The following is a 20,123-nucleotide window of genomic DNA, read 5'->3' on the forward strand; positions in this document are numbered from 1 at the left end:
TGATGTTAGTGAAACGTCCCTTGTGATCCACCAGGGCTTGCAGCAGCATTGAAAAGTACCCCTTGCGGTTTATGTACTCGGTGGCTTGGTGCTCCGGTGCCAAGATAGGGATATGGGTTCCGTCTATGGCCCCACCACAGTTTGGGAATCCCATTGCAGCAAAGCCATCCACTATGACCTGCACGTTTCCCAGAGTCACTACCCTTGATATCACCAGGTCTTTGATTGCGTTGGCTACTTGGATCACAGCAGCCCCAACAGTAGATTTGCCCACTCCAAATTGATTCCCGACTGACCGGTAGCTGTCTGGCGTTGCAAGCTTCCACAGGGCTATCGCCACTCGCTTCTCAACTGTGAGGCCTGCTCTCATCCTGGTATTCTGGCGCTTCAGGGCAGGGGAAAGCAAGTCACAAAGTTCCATGAAAGTGCCCTTACGCATGCAAAAGTTTCGCAGCCACTGGGAATCGTCCCACACCTGCAACACGATGCGGTCCCACCAGTCTGTGCTTGTTTCCCGTTCCACGCCATGAACCTGCCACAGTAACACCATGATTTGCCCATTGCTGGGGCCTGTACTTTGTGAGAGGTCCATGTCCATGTCCTCATCACTCTCGTCACCGCGCTGCAATTGCCTCCTCGCCTGGTTTTGCTTTGGCATGTTCTGGCTCTGCATATACTCCAGGACAATGCGCGTGGTGTTCATAGTGCTCATAATTGCCGCGGTGATCTTAGCGGGCTCCATGATCCCAGTGCTATGGCGTCTGGGCTGAAAAAATGCGCGAAACTATTGTCTGAGGGAGGGAGGGGCGAGTGACAACATGGCTTACAGGTACAGGGAATTAAAATCAACAAAGGTGGCTGTGCATCAGGGAGAAACACAAACAACTGTCACACAGAATGGCCCCCCCAAAGATTGAACTCAAAACCCTGGGTTTAGCAGGCCGTTGATTTCACGGAGGGAGGGGGAAGCAAATGAATACAGAACAAATCTGGTCCATCTATTTTTTACATCTTAAGCTGGCAGCAGACGGTGCAGCATGACTGATAGCCATCGGCATCTTCTGGGTGCTTGGCAGAGGATGCTGTACTACAACTGCTAGCCCTCATCGTCAAGACGGTTCAATAGGACTGCCGGCAGGACTGAGTCTCCAGGAGACAAAACATGTCTGCCCAGGTGCCTCTGATTGAACTCACTGAGGAATATGACGATGACGGATATCAATCGTAATACACCATCTACTGCCAAAAGGCAAGGAGCTGCTGCTGTGTAGCAATGCAGCCCCACGTCTGCCAGCACCCAGACAGCCGATGACGGCTACCAGTCATACTGCACCGTCTTCTGCCAAAAGGCAATTAGCTGCTGCTGTGTAGCAATGCAGTACGACGTCTGCCGGCACCCAGATGACATATGGTGACGGTGAGCTGAGCTGAGCGGGCTCCATGCTTGCCGTGGTATGTTGTCTGCACAGGTAACCCAGGTAAAAAGGCGCGAATCGATTGTCTGCCGTTGCTCTGACGGAGGGGGAGGGGCCTGACGACATGTACCCAGAACCCCCCGCGACACTGTTTTTGCATCATCAGGCATTGGGATCTCAACCCAGAATTCCAATGGGCGGCGGAGACTGCAGGAACTGTGGGATAGCTATCCACAGTGCAACGCTCCGGAAGTCGACGCTAGCCTCGGTACTGTGGACGCGGTCCGCCGACTTAATGCACTTAGAGCATTTTATGTGGGGACACACACAATCGACTGTATAAAACCGATTTCTATAAAACCGGCTTCTATAAATTCGACCTAATTTCGTAGTGTAGACATACCCTAAGTAAGGGTCTCAGGATCTGGTGCTCTACATACAATACAGGGCACAAATACCTCGTCTATAATGGTTCATGCAGCTGCTATTAAATGCCAGTTGTTTGCTTCTAGTTTGTTTTTTTTAAGAGGCAACTCTTATCTTTCAATTTTTTAAAATGCTGTGTGTTAATTTGGTGCTCCTGAAGTCTAGTAGCACTGGCCAGAGTCAAGGACAGTGCAGATAGTCACTGTATATGTTCTGCCAAAGCACCTTCATTGTGACCTCCACTTAGCACACCATATGCTTCAAATCCAGTGCTCTTCTCAGCAGACTGCCAACTGTACCAAACTGTGTGACAGTTTGGTGATACAGACTAATATAATCGTAAGCACAAGTGCTTTACTAGTAGCAACTCAAAGTGAGAACTCTAGCCAGCTGTACTTCTGGTGGAGTGAGACCTACAGTATTAACTCTTCAAGTGCCTTCTGGAGCACAACCAACAAAAAAGCAAAGTAATGACCTACTGATCCCCTGCCAGGTCGGACTCATTGCTATTGGAGTGCGGCTCCTTAATTTTACATTTCATTTTTTTTTACAAGCCTTTTAAAAATTTTTTGTAGTAATGCATACAATGTATCCTTCCTCTAGGAAAAAACAATTTCTGGATGAAGAGTAAGCAAAAAAGGAAGGGAAAACATGATTCAAATCTTTCCCCATCTACTGTTTATTGCAGGGGTGGGCAAACTTTTTGGCCTGAGGGCCACATCTGGGTATAGAAATTGTATGGTGGGCCATGAATGCTCACAAAATTGGGGGTTGGGATGTGGGGGAAGGGGGAGGGCTCAGGCTGAGGAGGCGGGCTCTGGGGTGTGGCTGGGGATGAGAGATTTGGGGTGCAGGAGGGTGTTCCAGGGTGGGACTGAGGGGTTTGGAGGGCGAGAGGGGGATCAGGGCTGGGGTGCAGGGGGGGTTGAGGGCTCTGGCTGGGGGTGCAGGCTCTGGGGTGGGGCTAGGGATGCAGGGTTTGGGGTGCAGGAGGGTGCTCTGGGCTGGGGTAGGGGGCTGGGGCGCAGGAGGGGTTGAGGGCTCTGGCTGGGGGTGCAGGCTCTAAGTTGGAGCTGGGGATGAGGGGTTCGGGGTGCAGGAGGGTGTTCCGTGCTGGGACTGAGTGGTTTGGAGGGCAGGAGGAGGATCAGAGATGGGGCAGGGGATTGGGGTACAGGAGGGGCTTAGGGGTGCAGCTCCGGGTGGTGCTTACCTCAAGCAGCTCCTGGAAGCAACAGCATGTCCCCCCTCTGGCTCTTATGCGGAGGTGTGGTGCTGGCCTGGCGGCTCTGTGCGTTGCCCCATCTGCAGGCGCCGCCCCTGCAGCTCCCATTGGCCGTGGTTCCCGGCCAATGGGAGGTGTGGGGGGCAGCGCTTGGGACGGGGGCAGCATGCAGAGCCCCCTGGCTGCCCCTACGTGTAGGAGCTGGAGGTGGGACATGCCGCTGCTTCCGGGAGCCGCGCAGAAAGCCCCCGACCCTCCTACCTGGCTGGAGCGCTGGAGTGGGGAAAACCCCCAACCCCGCTCCCTGGCAGGAGCTAGAAGGCTGTATTAAAACTTCTGACAGGCCGGACGTGGCTTGAGGGCTGTAGTTTGCCCACCCCTGGTCTAATGCATTCAGAAACACTATTTGCAAACCATCCCCCTTTTCTGGACTACTGAACCCTTTCTGCCCCTTCAGTATCCCCCCTATTCCTCCAGCAGTGGCTTGTGGCCTAACAGCCACTTTTGACCCATTTTCATTTGTAAAAATGAAATTGAGACTATCAAACAATTCCCACTGAGTTTTTCTGCTAGAAAGTGGGTTTGGTCCTTGAATCCCAGGGTGAATGCTGTTGTAGGAAGAGCTAAGACAGTGACTGCAGAGATGGTAGTGGCTGGATATCTCTAAGCTGCTTCTGAAATGGCAAGTTCGTTGTGGGGAGAATAGAGTCTAAATCTTAGTTTTTCTCCTCCAGCTCCTTCCTTTCTTCAGTCCCAACTGCTTTCTTTGGCCCCCCTCAATCCCTCCACACACATACTGTCACTCTTCACCTTGTCCCCCATTGACTTTTCCTCCCCCACTCACTTAAATGGGTGTAGGGGGTCTTTAAAATGTTTTTCAGTGATGAAATCTCAGCTTTCTGCCATTCAGAGTCAGTTAATGTGGTTAATTAGAATGTGGTTTGGACCATATTCTAGAGAATTTTTCAAAGCACACTGGGCAATGAAAGTCAATGGGAGGTGAGCACCTTGCTTTCATTTGTGCCTTTCAAAATCTCACCCCTAATTTCCAATAGCAATTAAAGATGAAACCATCCATCAGGTGAACTATCAGTACATTAACCCACCGCATCGCTTACCCCATTGAGCAGCAACTTTTAAACAATTTTTGTCATGAATATATAGCAAGATAGTGAATTGTTTCTTTAAACTGTCTGACGGGCATTTGGATGTGTGCGTTATAACAACAAAAACAAGGTTCATGCTAAAACCAAAGGATCCCAGCAAGGGAGCTCTCTCCCTGTATATGAGCAACCGCTTGATGAACAGGAAAATGGGGATTACAGACACAAACTCAATAACACATAATGGGGTCTATGTCTCCAAAGCTCTTGCTCACCACTCTGAAAGAAAGCCCAGCACGTTTTCCCTTTAATTAAAAAACTACTGCTATCATCCATGGCATATAGCTCATCCTACTCAAATTGAAATAAACTATCACTCACACCTCTGCTCTGTCTTGTACACAATCCTCTGAGTTATTAGCAACAAACCAGAACTTGTGCTAGACTGTGGTACAAAGGAATCAAAAACAGAAACATGTCTTATTATTGCAAATTAATTTTTAAAATACATAGTGACAGCAAGCTGTGTAAGCGTTCCTTAATGGGATTAAAGCAGCACACTCTTCTGCTGTCCCTGCAAGTCGTCACCTTTTTTATCTCCTGTTCCACAGACCCTGGCGCCTCCTTCTGTCACGTATACCCAAAGTGTGTGGGTGTCAGAGCAATATGCCCGATATCCAAAATGAGGACAAAATTCAATAACAGATTAAATTAATACCATTTTCGGGAAGAAACTGATTACAGGTCTTAAATCCAGGAGGAGTCACAAACTAGTGCAAGTTGCAATGTACTGGTTCAAAGGAGCATGGAATATCCATTAATGGGAAAGTTTAGATTTCATTTTTTGGTATTGGGGGAAAGCAATGAGTGCAATACACCATACTAGTTCAGATTCACAGACTGACATAAGGAGTATCGTACATGTTCTAATATAGCTGGCACATGGGTTGAAATAAAGATAATCTGGCTTTTAACGATGGATGTTTAATGCAGGGATTTGGAGCAATCAAATTTTTGAATTGCTCCGCTCCGGCTCCGCTCCAGCTCCGGGCAAAAACCTACTGGTCCGTGCTCCAGCTCCGGGCTCCGCTCCAAAGCCCTGGTTTAATGAACATTCAGTAATTCAGGGGTGCCCAACCTAGGTCATCACTGGCAGCTTGCCAGGAGCTCAAGGGGGCAGTCAGCAGATCCCCTCATCTTTAATACATATGTGATCCACAGAGCCTAGACATCCCATAAGACTGTTCAGACCAAGAGGGGCCATTTTATGTTGGCACTTGTTTTAACTATTAAAGAAATCAAAGGACATAAGAACATAAGAATGGCCATACTGGGTCAGACCAAAGGTCCATCTAGCCCAATATCCTGTCTGCTGACAGTGGCCAATGCCAGGTGCCCCAGAGGGAGTCACCCTAACAGGTAATGATCAAGTGATCTCTCTCCTGCCATCCATCTCCACCCTCTGACAAACAGAGGCTAGGGATACCATTCCTTACCCATCCTGGCTAATAGCCGTTAACGGACTTAACCTCCATGAATTTATCTAGCCCACAGCCAACCTTCTAATAACAGAAAGTGTTCCACACTTTGGCCCAGATCATCAAAGGTGTTTAGGCTCCTAACTCCCATTGACTACATACCTATGACGAGCTGGGCCTTTGTTGTTACTTGCTACAATGCAATACTTGTAGGTTCACCCTGAGAGAGAATAGGATGGACTTTCTGGAGCTTCAGCTCTTTTCCTACACAGCTTTCAGTAAAACTGCACCAGTTTCCTAGTTTCAATTAAACCAGCTCAGCCAGAACACCCACATATTGGTTTGAGTTGAAATATTGTTTTCAGCAGATGCATTATTGGTTCTCACACATACATATTGGCTTCAGAGAAAAGTCTGGTAGACAGGTTGATTTAATAGCCACATGTAAATTATTTCTTTTCAGTTAATTCATAGTGCTTGAAAGAAAAACAGCATAATTTAAGACTGACAGTGATTTCATTACAGATTCATTAGCTAGTATAAATATTTTGCTAAAAGTATCCAATTGTAAACCAAAATGGTACTGGAGCGTGAACACTGAGACTGATTTAAATTAAAGGCACTGGGTTTAGTGATAAACTTTAGGATCAAATATGTTATTTAGCATTAACATGTTTAATTCCATGATAAAATCAGAGCTTTGAGAACACATGGATTGGATCCATAACAATTACTGGATTCTTAAGATGCTGTTTTCTGCACTGATTTTGGTAAAAACACACTATGGGAAAATCAAACTGGCAGTTTATAAGTACTTGATCTAAAAATAAAATCTAATTCAATTCAGTGAAACTTTAAATCAAACAAGAAAGACAAGACCATATTTTTCTTTAAAAAAAATGTATGTTGGGATTTTTAAAGGGACTCAAGAGAGTCAGCAGCCCAACTTCCAGCTGTGATGCCCCAATCCTGCAAGACTCACACATGTGTACTCTCATTAAACTCAATGGAGCCACTCATGTGTCAACTTACATATCTAAGTATTTACATGATTGATACCTAGGAGCATTGTAATGCTTGGATATATACAGTAGAACCTCAATAAGCCACATATCTTATAAGTCACACAGAACATTTCAATCTCTCTTCCCACTTCCCTGAAAGATTTCATCACCAGTATTGAGGGCTGATATTCCAGAGGGGATGAGCACTTGCAGCTTCTATTGACTTTAATGGGAATTAAGGTATGCAGCCACTGAAAAAATTCAGGCCATAAGATGTCATTATTTTTACAAACTATATCACAAAACACAGATTGGTATATTGTGAAGTATGATTATAAAGTATCCATCTGTCTAGCTCCCCTAGGTAGTTCTATACTGCCTATTACTGTACTTTCTAAGTACCAAGTTTAAACTAGGAAAAAGCACAAATTTTTAACAGTGAGGATAATTAACCATTGAAAGAACTTCCTAAGGGAAGTGGGGGATTCTCATCACACAAAGTCTTTCTAGAGCATTCTCAAAGATCTGCTCAAGCTCAAGGAGAACTTGTGGATTTGATGCAGGAATTATTGGGTAAAATTCTCTGGCCTGCATTATGCAGGAGGTCAGACTAGATGGTCGTATATAAGGGTCCCTTCTGGTTTTAATATCTATGCATCTATAAAAGTACCAGTAAATTATTCCAATTAATATGCCGTTGTTATAATAAATGAACAAAATATATGGCAATTATTTCTTTTCATTCGTTTGTACTGTTTGTTCACAAACTGCCTGGTCTTGTGATGGGTTGAGTATCTGCTGTAAGGTGTTGGGTGCCCTTAACCCTAGGTGCTGACTTTTATTCTTCCCTGGGGGTGCTCCACCCCCGCTCCACCCCGAGGCCCTGCCCCCACTTCACCCCTTCCCAAGGCCTCACTATCATTCCACCTCTTCCCATCCCACTCTGCCCCCTTCCCTGAGGCCCTGCCCTCACACCAAACCCTTCCCTGAGGCCCCCGCCCACCCACCGCTTGCTGCTCTCCACCTTCCCCCAAGTGCCTCCCCCAGCTGCTGAACAGCTGATAAGCAGCCCCGCTGAACAGCTGATCTGCAGAGCTGCTGAACAGCTGCGGCTGGTGGGTGCTGAGCATCCACTATTTTTTCCCGTGGGTGCTAGAGCCCCAGAGCACCCACAAAGTCGGCATCTATGCCCTTAACATTCTCTGTGTGAGGGTGCTCAGCACCTCGCTCATTTCAAAGTTAAATAATTTGCAATGGGTTTCCAAGTCCTTAGTGGGAATCCATGAGTGAATAATTAGAACACCTCAAACATGACATTTATTATATGATCGTGTTTCTGGGTAATCAGTTCATACAATCATAGCACTGTAGGGCTGGAAGGGTCCTTGAGAAGTCAACAAGTCAGCCCCCTGCACTGAGGCAGGACCAAGTAAACCTAGACTATCCCTGACAGGTGTTTGTCCAGCTTGTTTTTAAAAGCTTACAAAGATGGGGACTCCACAACCTCCCTTGGAAGCCTATGCCAGAGCTTAACTGTCCTTATAGTTAGAAAGTGTTTCCTAATATTTAACTTAAGTCTCCCTTGCTGCATATTAAAACCAGTACTTCTTGTCCTACCTTCAGTGGACATGGAGAACTGCTCACCACCCTCTTTATAACAGCCCCTAGCATATCTGAAAAGTGTTATCAGGTCCCTCCTCAGTCTTTTTTCCCACAAGACTAAATATGCTAAGTTTTTTCAACCTTTCCTCATAGGTCAGGTTTTCTCAAACTTTTATCACTTTTGTTGCTTGTCTCTGGACTCTTTCCAAGTTGTCCACGCCCTTCTTAAATTGTCGTGCCCAGAATTGGATGCAGTACACCAGCTGGGGCCTCACCAGTGCCGAATATATTGAGACAATTATCTCCTATGTCTCACATACAACACTACTGTTAAAACATCCCAGAATCATATTAGCGTTTTTTGCAGCTGCATCACATTGAAAACTGATATTCAGTTTGTGGTCCACTATAACCCCCACATCTTTTTCAGCAATACTACCACCTAGACAGTTATTCCCCATTTTGTAGTTGTGCAGTTGATTTTTGCTTCCTACGTGTAGAACTTTGCACTTCTCTTTAATGAATTTCATCTTGTTGATTTCAGACCAGTCAAGGTCATTTTGAATTCTAATCCTGGCCTCCAAAGTGCTTGCAACCTGTCTTAGTTTGGTGTCATCTGCAGATTTTATAAGCATCCTCTCCACTCTATTATCCAAATCATTAATGAAAATATTGAATAATACCATACACAGGACTGATTGCACAGGATCTCACTAGATACATTCTCCCAGTTTGACAGAAAGCCATCGATAACTATTCTTTGAGTACAGTCTTTCAACCAGTTGTGCTCCCACCTTATAGTAAATTCATCTAGACCTCATTTCCCTAGTTTGCTTATGAGAATGTCATGCAGAACTGTGTAAAAAGCCTTATTAAAATCAAGGTATATCACATCTACTGCTTCCCCCCATCCACTACATCAGTAATCCTATCAAAGAAGGAAATTAAGTTGATTTGGCATGATTTGTTCATGCTGACTATTCCTTATATCCTCCAAGTGCTTACAAATAAATTGTTTAATAATTTGCTCCAGTATCTTTCCACTAGTAAGTTAGGCTGGCTGGTTTATAATTCCCTGGGTCTTACTTGTTCCCCCTTTTAAAGACAGGTACTATGTTTGCCCTTCTCTGGTCTTCTGGGGCCTTACCCGTCCTCCAGGAGTTCTCAAATATAATTATTAATGGCTTCGAGATTGCTTCAGCTAGTTCCTTAAGTACCCTAAGATAAATTTCATCAGGCCCGGCTGACTTGAATACATCTAACTTATTTAAATATTCTTAAACCTGTTTTTTCCCCCTATTTTGGCTTGCATTCCTTCCCCCTGATTGTCAGTATTAATTGGGTTGAATATCTGGTCATCATTAACTTTTTTAGTGAAGACTGATGCAAAATAATCATTAAGCACCTCAGCTTTCTTGATGTCATCAGTTATTAGTGCTCCTTCCCTGCTAAGTAGAGGACCTACACTTTCCTTTGTCTTTCTCTTTCTCCTCATGTATTAAAGAACCTCTTCTTATTGCCTTTTATGTCCCTTGTCAGTTATAACTCATTTTGGGCCTTAGCCTTTCTGATTTTGTCCCTACGTACTTGTGCTATTCTTTTGTACTCCTCCTTAGCAATTTGACCATGTTTCCACTTTTTGTAGGATTCCTTTCTGATTTTCAGGTAATTAAAGAGCTCCTGGTGGAGCCATATTGCCTCCTCCTACCTTTCCTTTGCATCAGAATAGTTTGCAGTTGTGCTTTACTATTGTTCCCTTGAGGAACTGCTGGCTCTCCTGATCTCGTTTTTCCCTTAGATTTTCTTCCCATGGGACCTTACATCCCAGCTCTCTGAATTTGTTAAAGGCTGCTTTTTTGAAGTCTATTGTTCTTATTCTGCTGCTCTCACACCTTTCTTTCCTTAAAATCATGAAATCTATCATTTCATGATCACTTTCACCAAAATTGCCTTTCACCTTCAGATTTGCTAGCAATTTTTCCCTCTTGGTCAGAATCAAGTCTAAAATGGCTGCCCCCCTGGTTACTTCCTCCACTATCTGAAACAAAAAGTTGTCCCTGATACATTCCAAGAACTTACTGGAGATTTTGTGTTTTGCCGTATTACTTTTCCAACAAATGTCTGGGTAGTTAAAGTCCCCCATTACTACCGGGTCTTGTGTTTTTCGATGTTTCCGTTATTTGTTTTAGAAATGCCTCTTCCTGACTTAGTGGTCTAGAATAGACCTCCACCATGACATCACCCCTATTTTTTAACCCTTTTATCTTTACCAAGGTACTCTCACGTGGTCTGCCTCCCACCTCTTTCTGGACCTCAGAACAAATCTATATATTTTATGTATAATGCAACCCCTCCTCTCTTTTTTCCCTGCCTGTCCTTTCTGAACAAGCTATACTCTTTTTTTACCAATATTCCAGTCATAAGACTTACCCCACCAAGTCTCTGTGATGCCAATTAAACCATAATTTAGCTTATGTACTAATACTTCCAGTTCTTCCTGTTTATTCCCCATACTCCTTGCACTTCTGTACAGACATCTAAAGTGTTCATCAGATTCCCCCGTTGATTTCCTCCTTGTTGCTCCGTCAACCCTTTAGTAATTTTCCATGTCCCCCAACATCTAACCCTCTGTTAAGGTCACCTTTTTTATACTTACGTTGTAGTTTAAGATATTGTTCACATTTTTGAAGTATTAACATGGAAAGGATCAGTTGAATTTTACATTGATCCAATTTCCCACTTGCATCTGCTTCTGATCATGCAGTCTTTTTAACAGAATTTATTTCTGGATCTGGATGAAAACAAGCATCCTAGAAGATTTTGTTCATATTTTGTGTAATGGATAGGCACCCAGTAAGTTGGGCTGTTCTGGAATGCTGCAATCCACTATACAGAACACAAGTACAAAGGCAATTCTGACAACTTAAACTGGACCGTGGTGATTAGTGTGTCACTACTGACTGATAGAGCTCAGCACTCATCCTGTCCACGTAAGCTCTGTGCTTTTGTGTGCATTAATGGACATGATTCTCTCACTGTCTGAATCCCTCGACCATCTCTGCCGATATTTTGATGAGACAGGACTGAAAATCAGCAGTTCATTTTTCTGCAGGAGATGTAGCAGGAGTTCCAGTTAGCTTATATTTTAGCTAACTCTAGAGAAATCAAATCCTCAGTATTTATATTTTGTGATGAGCCCCCTTGTTGGTCTGTTAGACTGAGCATTTCTTCAGGATCCTCTGCTGAGAATAGAGAGAACGAACTAACTTCTCCTGAAATTCCTGTGAATTTCACAAAGTTCTTCTATATAACTCAGTACCAGCCTGATATCTGAGTAGGACATTATTTAACACATCAACTCAAATTTGTCACAAAGTTGTGACCTGCACCTCCGTAAAAATATCATAGTGAAAAATCAGGGCTGTACTAAGTTATACCAAACAGTGTTATAAAGTCACTTAATAAATACTTTAACTTCAGAAACAGATTGGGGTTTTATTACTGTTTGCAAGATGGAAATATTGGAAACCAGGTACTACAAAGATGATTGTTGTTATAAGAAGAGTGATGATGCTTAAATTGATTGGTAATCTTTGTACAATCTTTATTTCCACACAAAGATACCCACTGAGAGACCATTATATAACAGGACTATTTCTGGCAACGCATACTTGTTTTGTAGCACAGCAGAGGTTGAAGAGAGAAGGCAAGTGCCAATTTATTGAAATTCAGAGCTTGGATTACACTTCTCTACAGCCAAAATGCTTCTGAAATAAATGTAGTCAAACTTTACTAATTCTGGGTCACTGAGAACGAAAATGATGCTTAAAATTGTTGATTGGCTTTAGTTTTCAAGATATGCTATTGGGTCAGTATATACGACCCTTGACTTGGGAATGGCGGAGGATAAGTGAGTTATAAAGGGAAGGGATCTCAATTGAAACCAGAAATGACTAAAATACATCTTTGACTGGATCTATGAATAAATCTATGACTGGGTTTGGACAGTACTTGCTTTTTAGGCAAAACAATGAATGATGCAATCTGAAGCTGGTATTGCGTCCTACATGATATGAATTGCATCATGTTATTCCTAGAAGTCATGGATGATGCAATCATAACGAAGCTTACATCACTCTGCTGAACAAATTGCCCTATATCAGCTCTAGAAATCATACAGTGTCGTGCTCTCTTCTTTGTCAGTGTTTGATTTTGCAAAGGGACACATTTCTGTTTAGCCAAAGTGAGCAGAGATGCCTCGTACTTGTGTGAACAGTGCAGATAACTTCTGCTATGTTTGTGGTGAAGTGACTTTTGCATCACAAAAGCGCAGTATAACCACTATGGTTAAGAAAGCCTATCACCTTTATTTTGGCTGCAAAATTGGAGATCAGGACAAGAGGTGGGCCCCACACATATGCTGCAACACTTGTGCAACAAATCTTCGCCAGTGGTTGAACAGGAAAAGGAAATCTATGCCTTTTGCAGTGCCAATGATTTGGAGAGAGCCAACAGATCATACCAGCAATTGTTACTTCTGCATGGTGCCTCCAGTTGGGAAAGGTGTGTCAAAAAAGAAAAAATGGACTGTGCATTATCCAAACATTCCATCAGCTATACGCCCAGTACCCCACGGAGAAGGACTGCCAGTTCCCGATGCACCAGAATCATTCTCACTTGAGTCAGACGAGGAAGAGGAAGAGGATGAAACTTCTGGTCCTGAACCATCAATGTCACAGGACCCACATTTTCTCCCATCCTCCTCCTCTGAACCACACCTCATAACACAAGGTGAACTGAATGACCTTGTCAGGGATTTGGAACTACCCAAGAGTAAGGCAGAGCTGTTGGGCTCCAGACTACAGCAGTGGAATCTCCTGGCAGGTGATGTTAGGGTTTCCATGTTCCGTGACCGTCAAAAGGATCTTGTCCCATTCTTCTTCATGGAAGGTGATCTTGTAGCCTGCAATAACATCGATGGTGTGATGGCAGCCCTCAACATCGTTCACGATCCAGATGAGTGGAGACTGTTCATTGATTCATCGAAGACGAGTCTTAAAGCTGTTTTACTGCATAATGGCAATGTTTTGCCATCAATTCCAGTTGGTCATGCAGTCCATATGAAGGAAACCTATGACAACATGAAACAACTTTTGAGGTGCATAAACTATGACCAACATCAGTGGCAGCTTTGTGGCGATTTGAAGGTTGTTGCTCTCTTGCTTGGTCTGCAGACTGGATACACAAAGTACTGCTGTTTTCTCTGCGAATGGGATAGTCGTGCAAGAGATTCCCACTACATCAAGAAAGATTGGCCACTCCGACAGTCATTGGAGCCTGGGAGGAAAAGTGTTCAGCATCCACCACTTGTTGAATCAAGGAAGATTTTGTTACCACCCTTACACATCAAGCTGGGTCTGATGAAGAACTTTGTCAAGGCCATTGACAAAACACAAGCAGCTTTCAAGTACTTCCGTGGAAAATTTCCAAGGTTAAGTGAAGCTAAGATAAAGGAAGGTGTCTTTGTTGGTCCTCAGATTCGTGAACTTCTTCGAGATGATGCATTTGACCATGCACTGCGTGGCAAGGAAAAGACGGCCTGGAAAGCCTTCCAGTTAGTGGCAATAAATTTTCTCGGAAACAACAAGGCAGACAACTACAGGTTGTTGGTGGAAAACCTCCTCAAGGCATACAAAAGCCTTGGTTGCAACATGTCACTAAAGATACATTTTTTGCACTCTCATCTAGATTTTTTCCCACCGAACTGCGGAGCAGTGAGCGACGAGCGATTTCACCAGGACATTGCAACAATGGAGAAACGCTATCAGGGCAAATGGAGCCCATCAATGCTTGCAGACTATTGCTGGACAGTGACGAGAGATGCTCCATTTAATGAATACAAGAGACAAGCCAAGAAGCGCCGAGTAGACACTGAATAGGACTAAACTATGTACAGAATAGTTTTTTGCCTTTTGTTTCATAATAAATTTTATTTATATAACCCTTTTGCTGATTTTTAAAGTGTTACATAAACAGGACAGGTGAAATATTATCATGTAAACACATGAAAAGACCTAGGTTTACAATTTATGATTAATACTCTACTATCTACACAATATACATAGACATAAAATGTAAAAAGTTAAATATCTTAGAAACAGTAGCCAATCAGTTGTTTTAATTGTCATATTTGAATTCAGCACATCAAAATACATAATAAATAGCACATTTTATCTCTGAAGCAGACGACTTCTCAAAAATTGTAGACCAGTGTTAGTTGAGAATAACAGAATAAAGACTGTGAAAAATGGCCGATGTTGGTATGGTGGGTCCCACACTTTTCTTGGCGGGGGGCTAAGACACCACCCCTTGCCCATGCTCTTGGGGCACTGAGGGCCCCGCTAGTGGCTCAGGAAGGTGTTAGAGGAGGGAAGCGGGAGAGGGGTCTGGGTTTGCTCCTCACTCTGAGCCCCAGCCCCTCTCAACCCCTGCGGGTTTCTTACCCTCTTCTCCCTTGGGTAGGGTTACCCTCGGTCCTTGACACTGGGGGAGGGAGTTTCCCTGCCCTGCTGGGGCAGGGTCTCCCTTCCTTCGGTTCTCTGGTCTTTCAAATCTCAGCAATACATTTCCAAACTCCAGTCCTCTCTCCTTCCTCACACACCCTGACTGCCTGAAGCAAGGGGTTTTATTAGGTTTCTGTCAGGGCCTTAATTGACTACAGGTGCTCCAATTAACGTGTAGCAACCCTCCCTAGCCTTAATTAGCCTAGGGCTTATATATCTCCCCTCTCCCACTCTCCCACTGCTCCCTGGCCCTCCTGTATCACAAGACATTTAAAATACTGTGTTAGGTACTACACTGATGGGCACTATAAAAAACATTGATAGAACTGAGGACAGATACTTGTTACATATACACGAAGAACTGAGGACACTGTCTAGTTTTGCCATTAGAACCACTCAGTCTGTAAAATGAATGAGCGTCCATGTCATGTAGGAACACAAGATTTGTTATACCGTAGCAACATGATCAGCCTTATGCTAAGATTATTTTCCCAGACTGATTTTTTGACAGGCAAGCAAAATATCCTTATTTTTAACATTGTCATGTATTAGAGTTGGCAAACAGACTTGGTCCTTGGGCTAGTAAATTTTCATGACAGTTTTGCAAGGATATGCACCTGCACAATTGTTCAGTGTTGTACTGAATCCTCCCCAATCCCTACAGTGATGATCAGGGACCTCATAACAGTCTTCAGCTATGCTAAGGACTGTTATAAAGAGGATGGTGATCAATTGTTCTCCATGTCCACTGAAGTTAGGATGAGAAGTAATGTGTTTAATATGCAGCAAGGGAGACTTGGCTTAGATATTAGGAAACACTTTCTAACTACAAGGGTAGTTAAACTCTGGAATAGGTTTCCAAAGTTGTGGAGTCCCCATTTTTGGAAGCTTTTAAAAACAAGCTGGACAAGCACCTGTCAGGGATGGTCTAGGAGGTTTTCTTGGTCCTGCCACAGCGCAGGAGGCTGGACTTGTTGATTTCTCGAGGTCCCTTCTAGCCTTACATTTCTAGAATTTTATGATTCTATGTCTACCAGACATTTAGTAATTTATAGGGGTAGATTGGTTACAGAAACTATCTGCACTAGATTTGATTGAACACTGCATTGGATATACATTCCACTTCAACAATCCTGATTTTCACCCGACTTTATTACACCAAAGCTTAAATATAAAATGTCTACAGATATAAAATATGATAAAACAGGAATCCACAGCATGTGTATATGCTGTTGGTTTAGCAATCCAGTGGTCCCACTGATTGTTGGGCAGGCTTCCTGCTTCTCTCGTTCTTAAAAATATTTTTTCTCTTAGTTTTTGTGTCTTTTCCTAGTTGATCTTCAAATTCTTGTTTGGCCTGCTAGATTATACTTTTACACTTGACTTGTCAGAGTTTATTCTCCTTTCTATTTTCCCCAGTAGGATTTTACTTCCAATTTTTAAAGGATGTGTTTTTGTCTGTAACCACCTATGACTCTGTTGTTCAGCTATGGTGGCATTTTTTGGCATTTTAAAAAAAAATTGGGGTATACATTTAGTTTAAGCCTCTATTATGGTGTTTTTTAAAAGTTTCCATGCAACTTGCAGGCATTTCACTCTTGTGACTGTTCTTTTTAATTTCCCTTTAACTAGCTTCTTCATTTTGTGTAGTTCCCCTTTTTGAAGTTAAATGCTGCTGTGGTCGGTTTCGTTGGTATTTCCCCCCTACAAGGATGTTAAATTTAATTACATTATGGTTGCTATTACCAAGCAGTTCAACTATATTAATCTCTTGGACCAGATCCTGTGCACCACTTAGGACTACATCAAGTACTGCTTCTCCCCTTGTGGGTTCCAAGACTAGCTGCTACAAGAAGCAGTCATTAATGGTGTCTAGAAATTTTTTCTTTGCATCCTGTCCCTATGACACTCCCTGGTAATATACCTCAGAATGATATTAGCCTTCTTTGCAATTGCATCACTTTTTTGAATAATATTCAATTTGTGATTCAGTATAACTCTCAGATCCTTTTCAGCAGTACTACCACCTTGCCAGTTAGTACCCATTTTATAGTTTTGCTTTCCTTCCTAAGTGAAGTCCTTTGTACTTGTCTTTATCAAATTTCATCTTAATATATTCTCAGAAGAATAATCAAAAAGATGATACATTATTCTAATATATATTGTACATCTTGTACTCCCAGGGCTAAAGGGGGCATAGAAAACTTTTATAAGTTTAAGTGTACTGATATATGGTGGTGGGAACAGTGGAGAGAATGAATGAATGAATGAATGAATTCTCAAAAAGAACAGGAGTACTTGTGGCACCTTAGAGACTAACAAATTTATTTGAGCATAAGCTTTCGTGGGCTACAGCCCACTTCTTCGGATGCATACTGTAGCCCAGGAAAGCTTATGCTCAAATAAATTTGTTAGTCTCTAAGGTGCCACAAGTACTCCTGTTCTTTTTGCGGATACAGACTAACACGGCTGCTACTCTGAAACCTGAATGAATTCTCTTTCCCTCTTGCCTGGTGGGAGAACACCTGCTGAAAATTAAAATTGTCAAATGCAACTTTTACATTCTCTGTCAATTTTAGTTTTAATGGAATTTGCTTTATCTGAGCGAGAGGATTAATCCTCATCTATTTTTCCTGCTATATATAAATGCATATATTGCAATATTAAAGTCACAGAGGTAATTTACACGAGAGAGTTCTACTGATGTCTAACTACTGAAGCAGCAAAATCTTATATGTTCACATTGCTGACAAAACCTCAGGAGGAAATTATTCCCTTCTGATCCTCTGCTAGGTTTCTATTTAATAAAAGTAAAAGTTAACAAGATAGGCCCAAGTTCTGACTTCATTCATACCCATATACCCCCACTAAAATCAAGGAAGATGCACAGATGTAGTTGAGAGCAGACCATGGCCCATGATGTAATTATTTTTGGTAATCAAGGAGCACTCCTTCAAAATCAGTCATTCATTCATGATTTACTAGAGAAAAGGTTATTACCTGAACCATGTACCATAAAGAATTAATACCAATCCACAAACAAATTCCACAGCATATAAGTGTCATGCAAACTAATAAAACCAGAACTTAAACTCCAATTCTGCGAGGTACATAAGCAGGTATGTAACTTTAAGCAACCACCTAGTTCCATAGCCAATGAGACTACTCACCATGTGCTTAAAGTTATACATGCTTAAATACCTTGCTGAACTGGAGTTTAACCCTTGTCAAAATACTGAACTTCCTTCAGCAATGCCTTCCCTCAGGAGCTATGCGCAGTGCCTCTGTAGCATGCCTAGCCCCTTCTGTCTGGAGAATAACAATCTGAGATTGGGAATGAAGTCCAGATGACCTCCTCCATGCTACATACAGTAACTCCTCACTTAACGTCGTCCCAGTTAACCTTGTTTCGTTGTTACGTTGCTGATCAATTAGAGAACATGCTCGTTTAAAGTTACGCAATGCTCCCTTATAATGTTGTTTGGCAGCCGCCTGCTTTGTCCACTGCTTGCAGGAAGAGCAGCCCGTTGGAGCTAGCTGGGGGGGGGGGGGGGGGCTTGGAACCAGGGTGGACCAGCAGCCCCAGTATCAGCTCCCCTAAGTTCCCTGTGTGGCAGCCGCCCCACAGGCTATCAATTGCCAGGCAGTTCAGGTGTCCCTCCCCGCACTGCCGTGTGCTACTCCTGCCCTCTGCCTTGGAGCTTGCTGTGCGGGGGGGGGGGGGCAAAGAGGGGTGCTAATGTCAGGGTGTCCCCCTCCCCCTGCTCCTTTACCCCATCTCCACAGAGTAAAGGAGGGCACGACAGGACTCAGGACTGAGGGAGCTTGCTGGCAGCAGCTGCTGTCTCAACTTGCTGATCTACTTAAAAAACAGTGTACTTAGAGTGGGGTCAGTGTACTTTAAGGGGCAATGCACGTCTCTCTCTCTCTCTCACACACAAGGTATGTGTCTACGTCTCTCCCTCTCCCTCTCTCTCTCTCTCTCTCTCTCTCACACACACACACACACACACACACACACACACACACACACACACACACGGTGTGTGTCTCTGTTCCTCTCTCCTCCCTCCATTCCTGCTGCCTTGTAGAGTGTGAGGCTACATTAGCAACAATATGTTAACTCTTGAGGGCTCAGCCGAGTGCTAGTTCATCATTTAGCAGTAAGGCATTCCCTGGGAAATAGCCCACCCTCTTCTACCCTCTGACCACCACCTCAACCAAGCTTCACAATCATCATTGCTATGTACAGTATTAAATTGTTTAAAACTTTACTGTGTGTGTGTGTATATATATATATGTGTGTGTATGTATATATATGTGTGTATATAGTCTTTTGTCTGGCGAAAAAAAATTCCCTGGAACCTAACCTCCCCTATTTACATTAATTCTTATGGGGAAACTGGATTTGCTTAACATTGTTTCGCTTAAAGTAGCATTTTTCAGGAACATAACTACAATGTTAAGCGAGGTATTTACTAGGTGACTGCACTCATCCTCAGCGCTGCAGGTAGGATTTACAGGGTGCAGACACACACAGGTTAGGTTAGTGATTCTGGTAGTCTTTTTTAAGCTAATGGGATTTTACTTTTTCTGCTCTTCAGCCTAACCAGTAGGCATCTGATAAAATTCCCCTCAGCTTCGACGGAATCTTTCTGAATGAAGCAGCTCGCAATTTACAGTTTATTTTTCTAACCCATGCAGTTAAGAAATATAGCTTACTTCCACTCTTGAGCAGGCGTTTTTCCTCCTCCTTCAGCCTGTTCTGCATCAGGCGTAGTGTGTTTTCTGCTTCCTGCAAGGAGTGAATACATCAGAATCAGAACAGCTGCCACATTCCCAGGTCAGGTAGCTAATCAGATGCTCCAATTAAGGGCACTTAGGAGAAGATTGAGACTAGAGAATTTCAGGATGAGAAGTGTTTCAGAAAGAAATGGTCTTCATATAAATTGGGGTGTTCATCGCCTCTTTGACCACAGGGGAAGGATTTAAGGAATAAATAGAGGCAAAGCAGTGCACAGGGAGTCAGCCATACAACTCCCAATGAGAGTCATGTGACTAAGCCCTCATTCACCACATTGAAAATGAGCCCAACTATCTCAATCCCATGCACAATTACAGCCATTACTATGTGAAAGGTGCTTCCCGTGGAAAGGAATAAAAGGTCTAAGGTAACTATGGTTCAATGACCACATATAGGGATTGAGAGCAAAGGCAAAGAACAGGTGGCTAGAACAGCGGCTGATGTACTAATAAACACAGTGATGAGTTTCTGGAAAGCAGGATTTCCCATAAAAAACAGTGACT

At 43.3% G+C, this 20,123-nt stretch overlaps 1 protein-coding gene across 2 annotated transcripts in view; it reads right to left on the minus strand.

Moving 5' to 3' along the window:
- CLUAP1 (clusterin associated protein 1) overlaps nucleotides 1–20,123 on the minus strand; it is a 191,009-nt gene that overhangs the window by 36,545 nt on the left and 134,341 nt on the right. For both annotated transcript variants that reach the window (XM_065412434.1, XM_065412433.1), the window contains exon 9: nucleotides 19,539–19,611. In XM_065412434.1, coding sequence (XP_065268506.1) covers nucleotides 19,539–19,611 — 73 coding nt within the window. The remainder of the gene's footprint in view (nucleotides 1–19,538; nucleotides 19,612–20,123) is intronic.

The sequence above is a fragment of the Emys orbicularis genome, chromosome 10 (assembly GCF_028017835.1).
Source record: "Emys orbicularis isolate rEmyOrb1 chromosome 10, rEmyOrb1.hap1, whole genome shotgun sequence".
Lineage (NCBI taxonomy): Eukaryota > Metazoa > Chordata > Testudines > Emydidae > Emys > Emys orbicularis.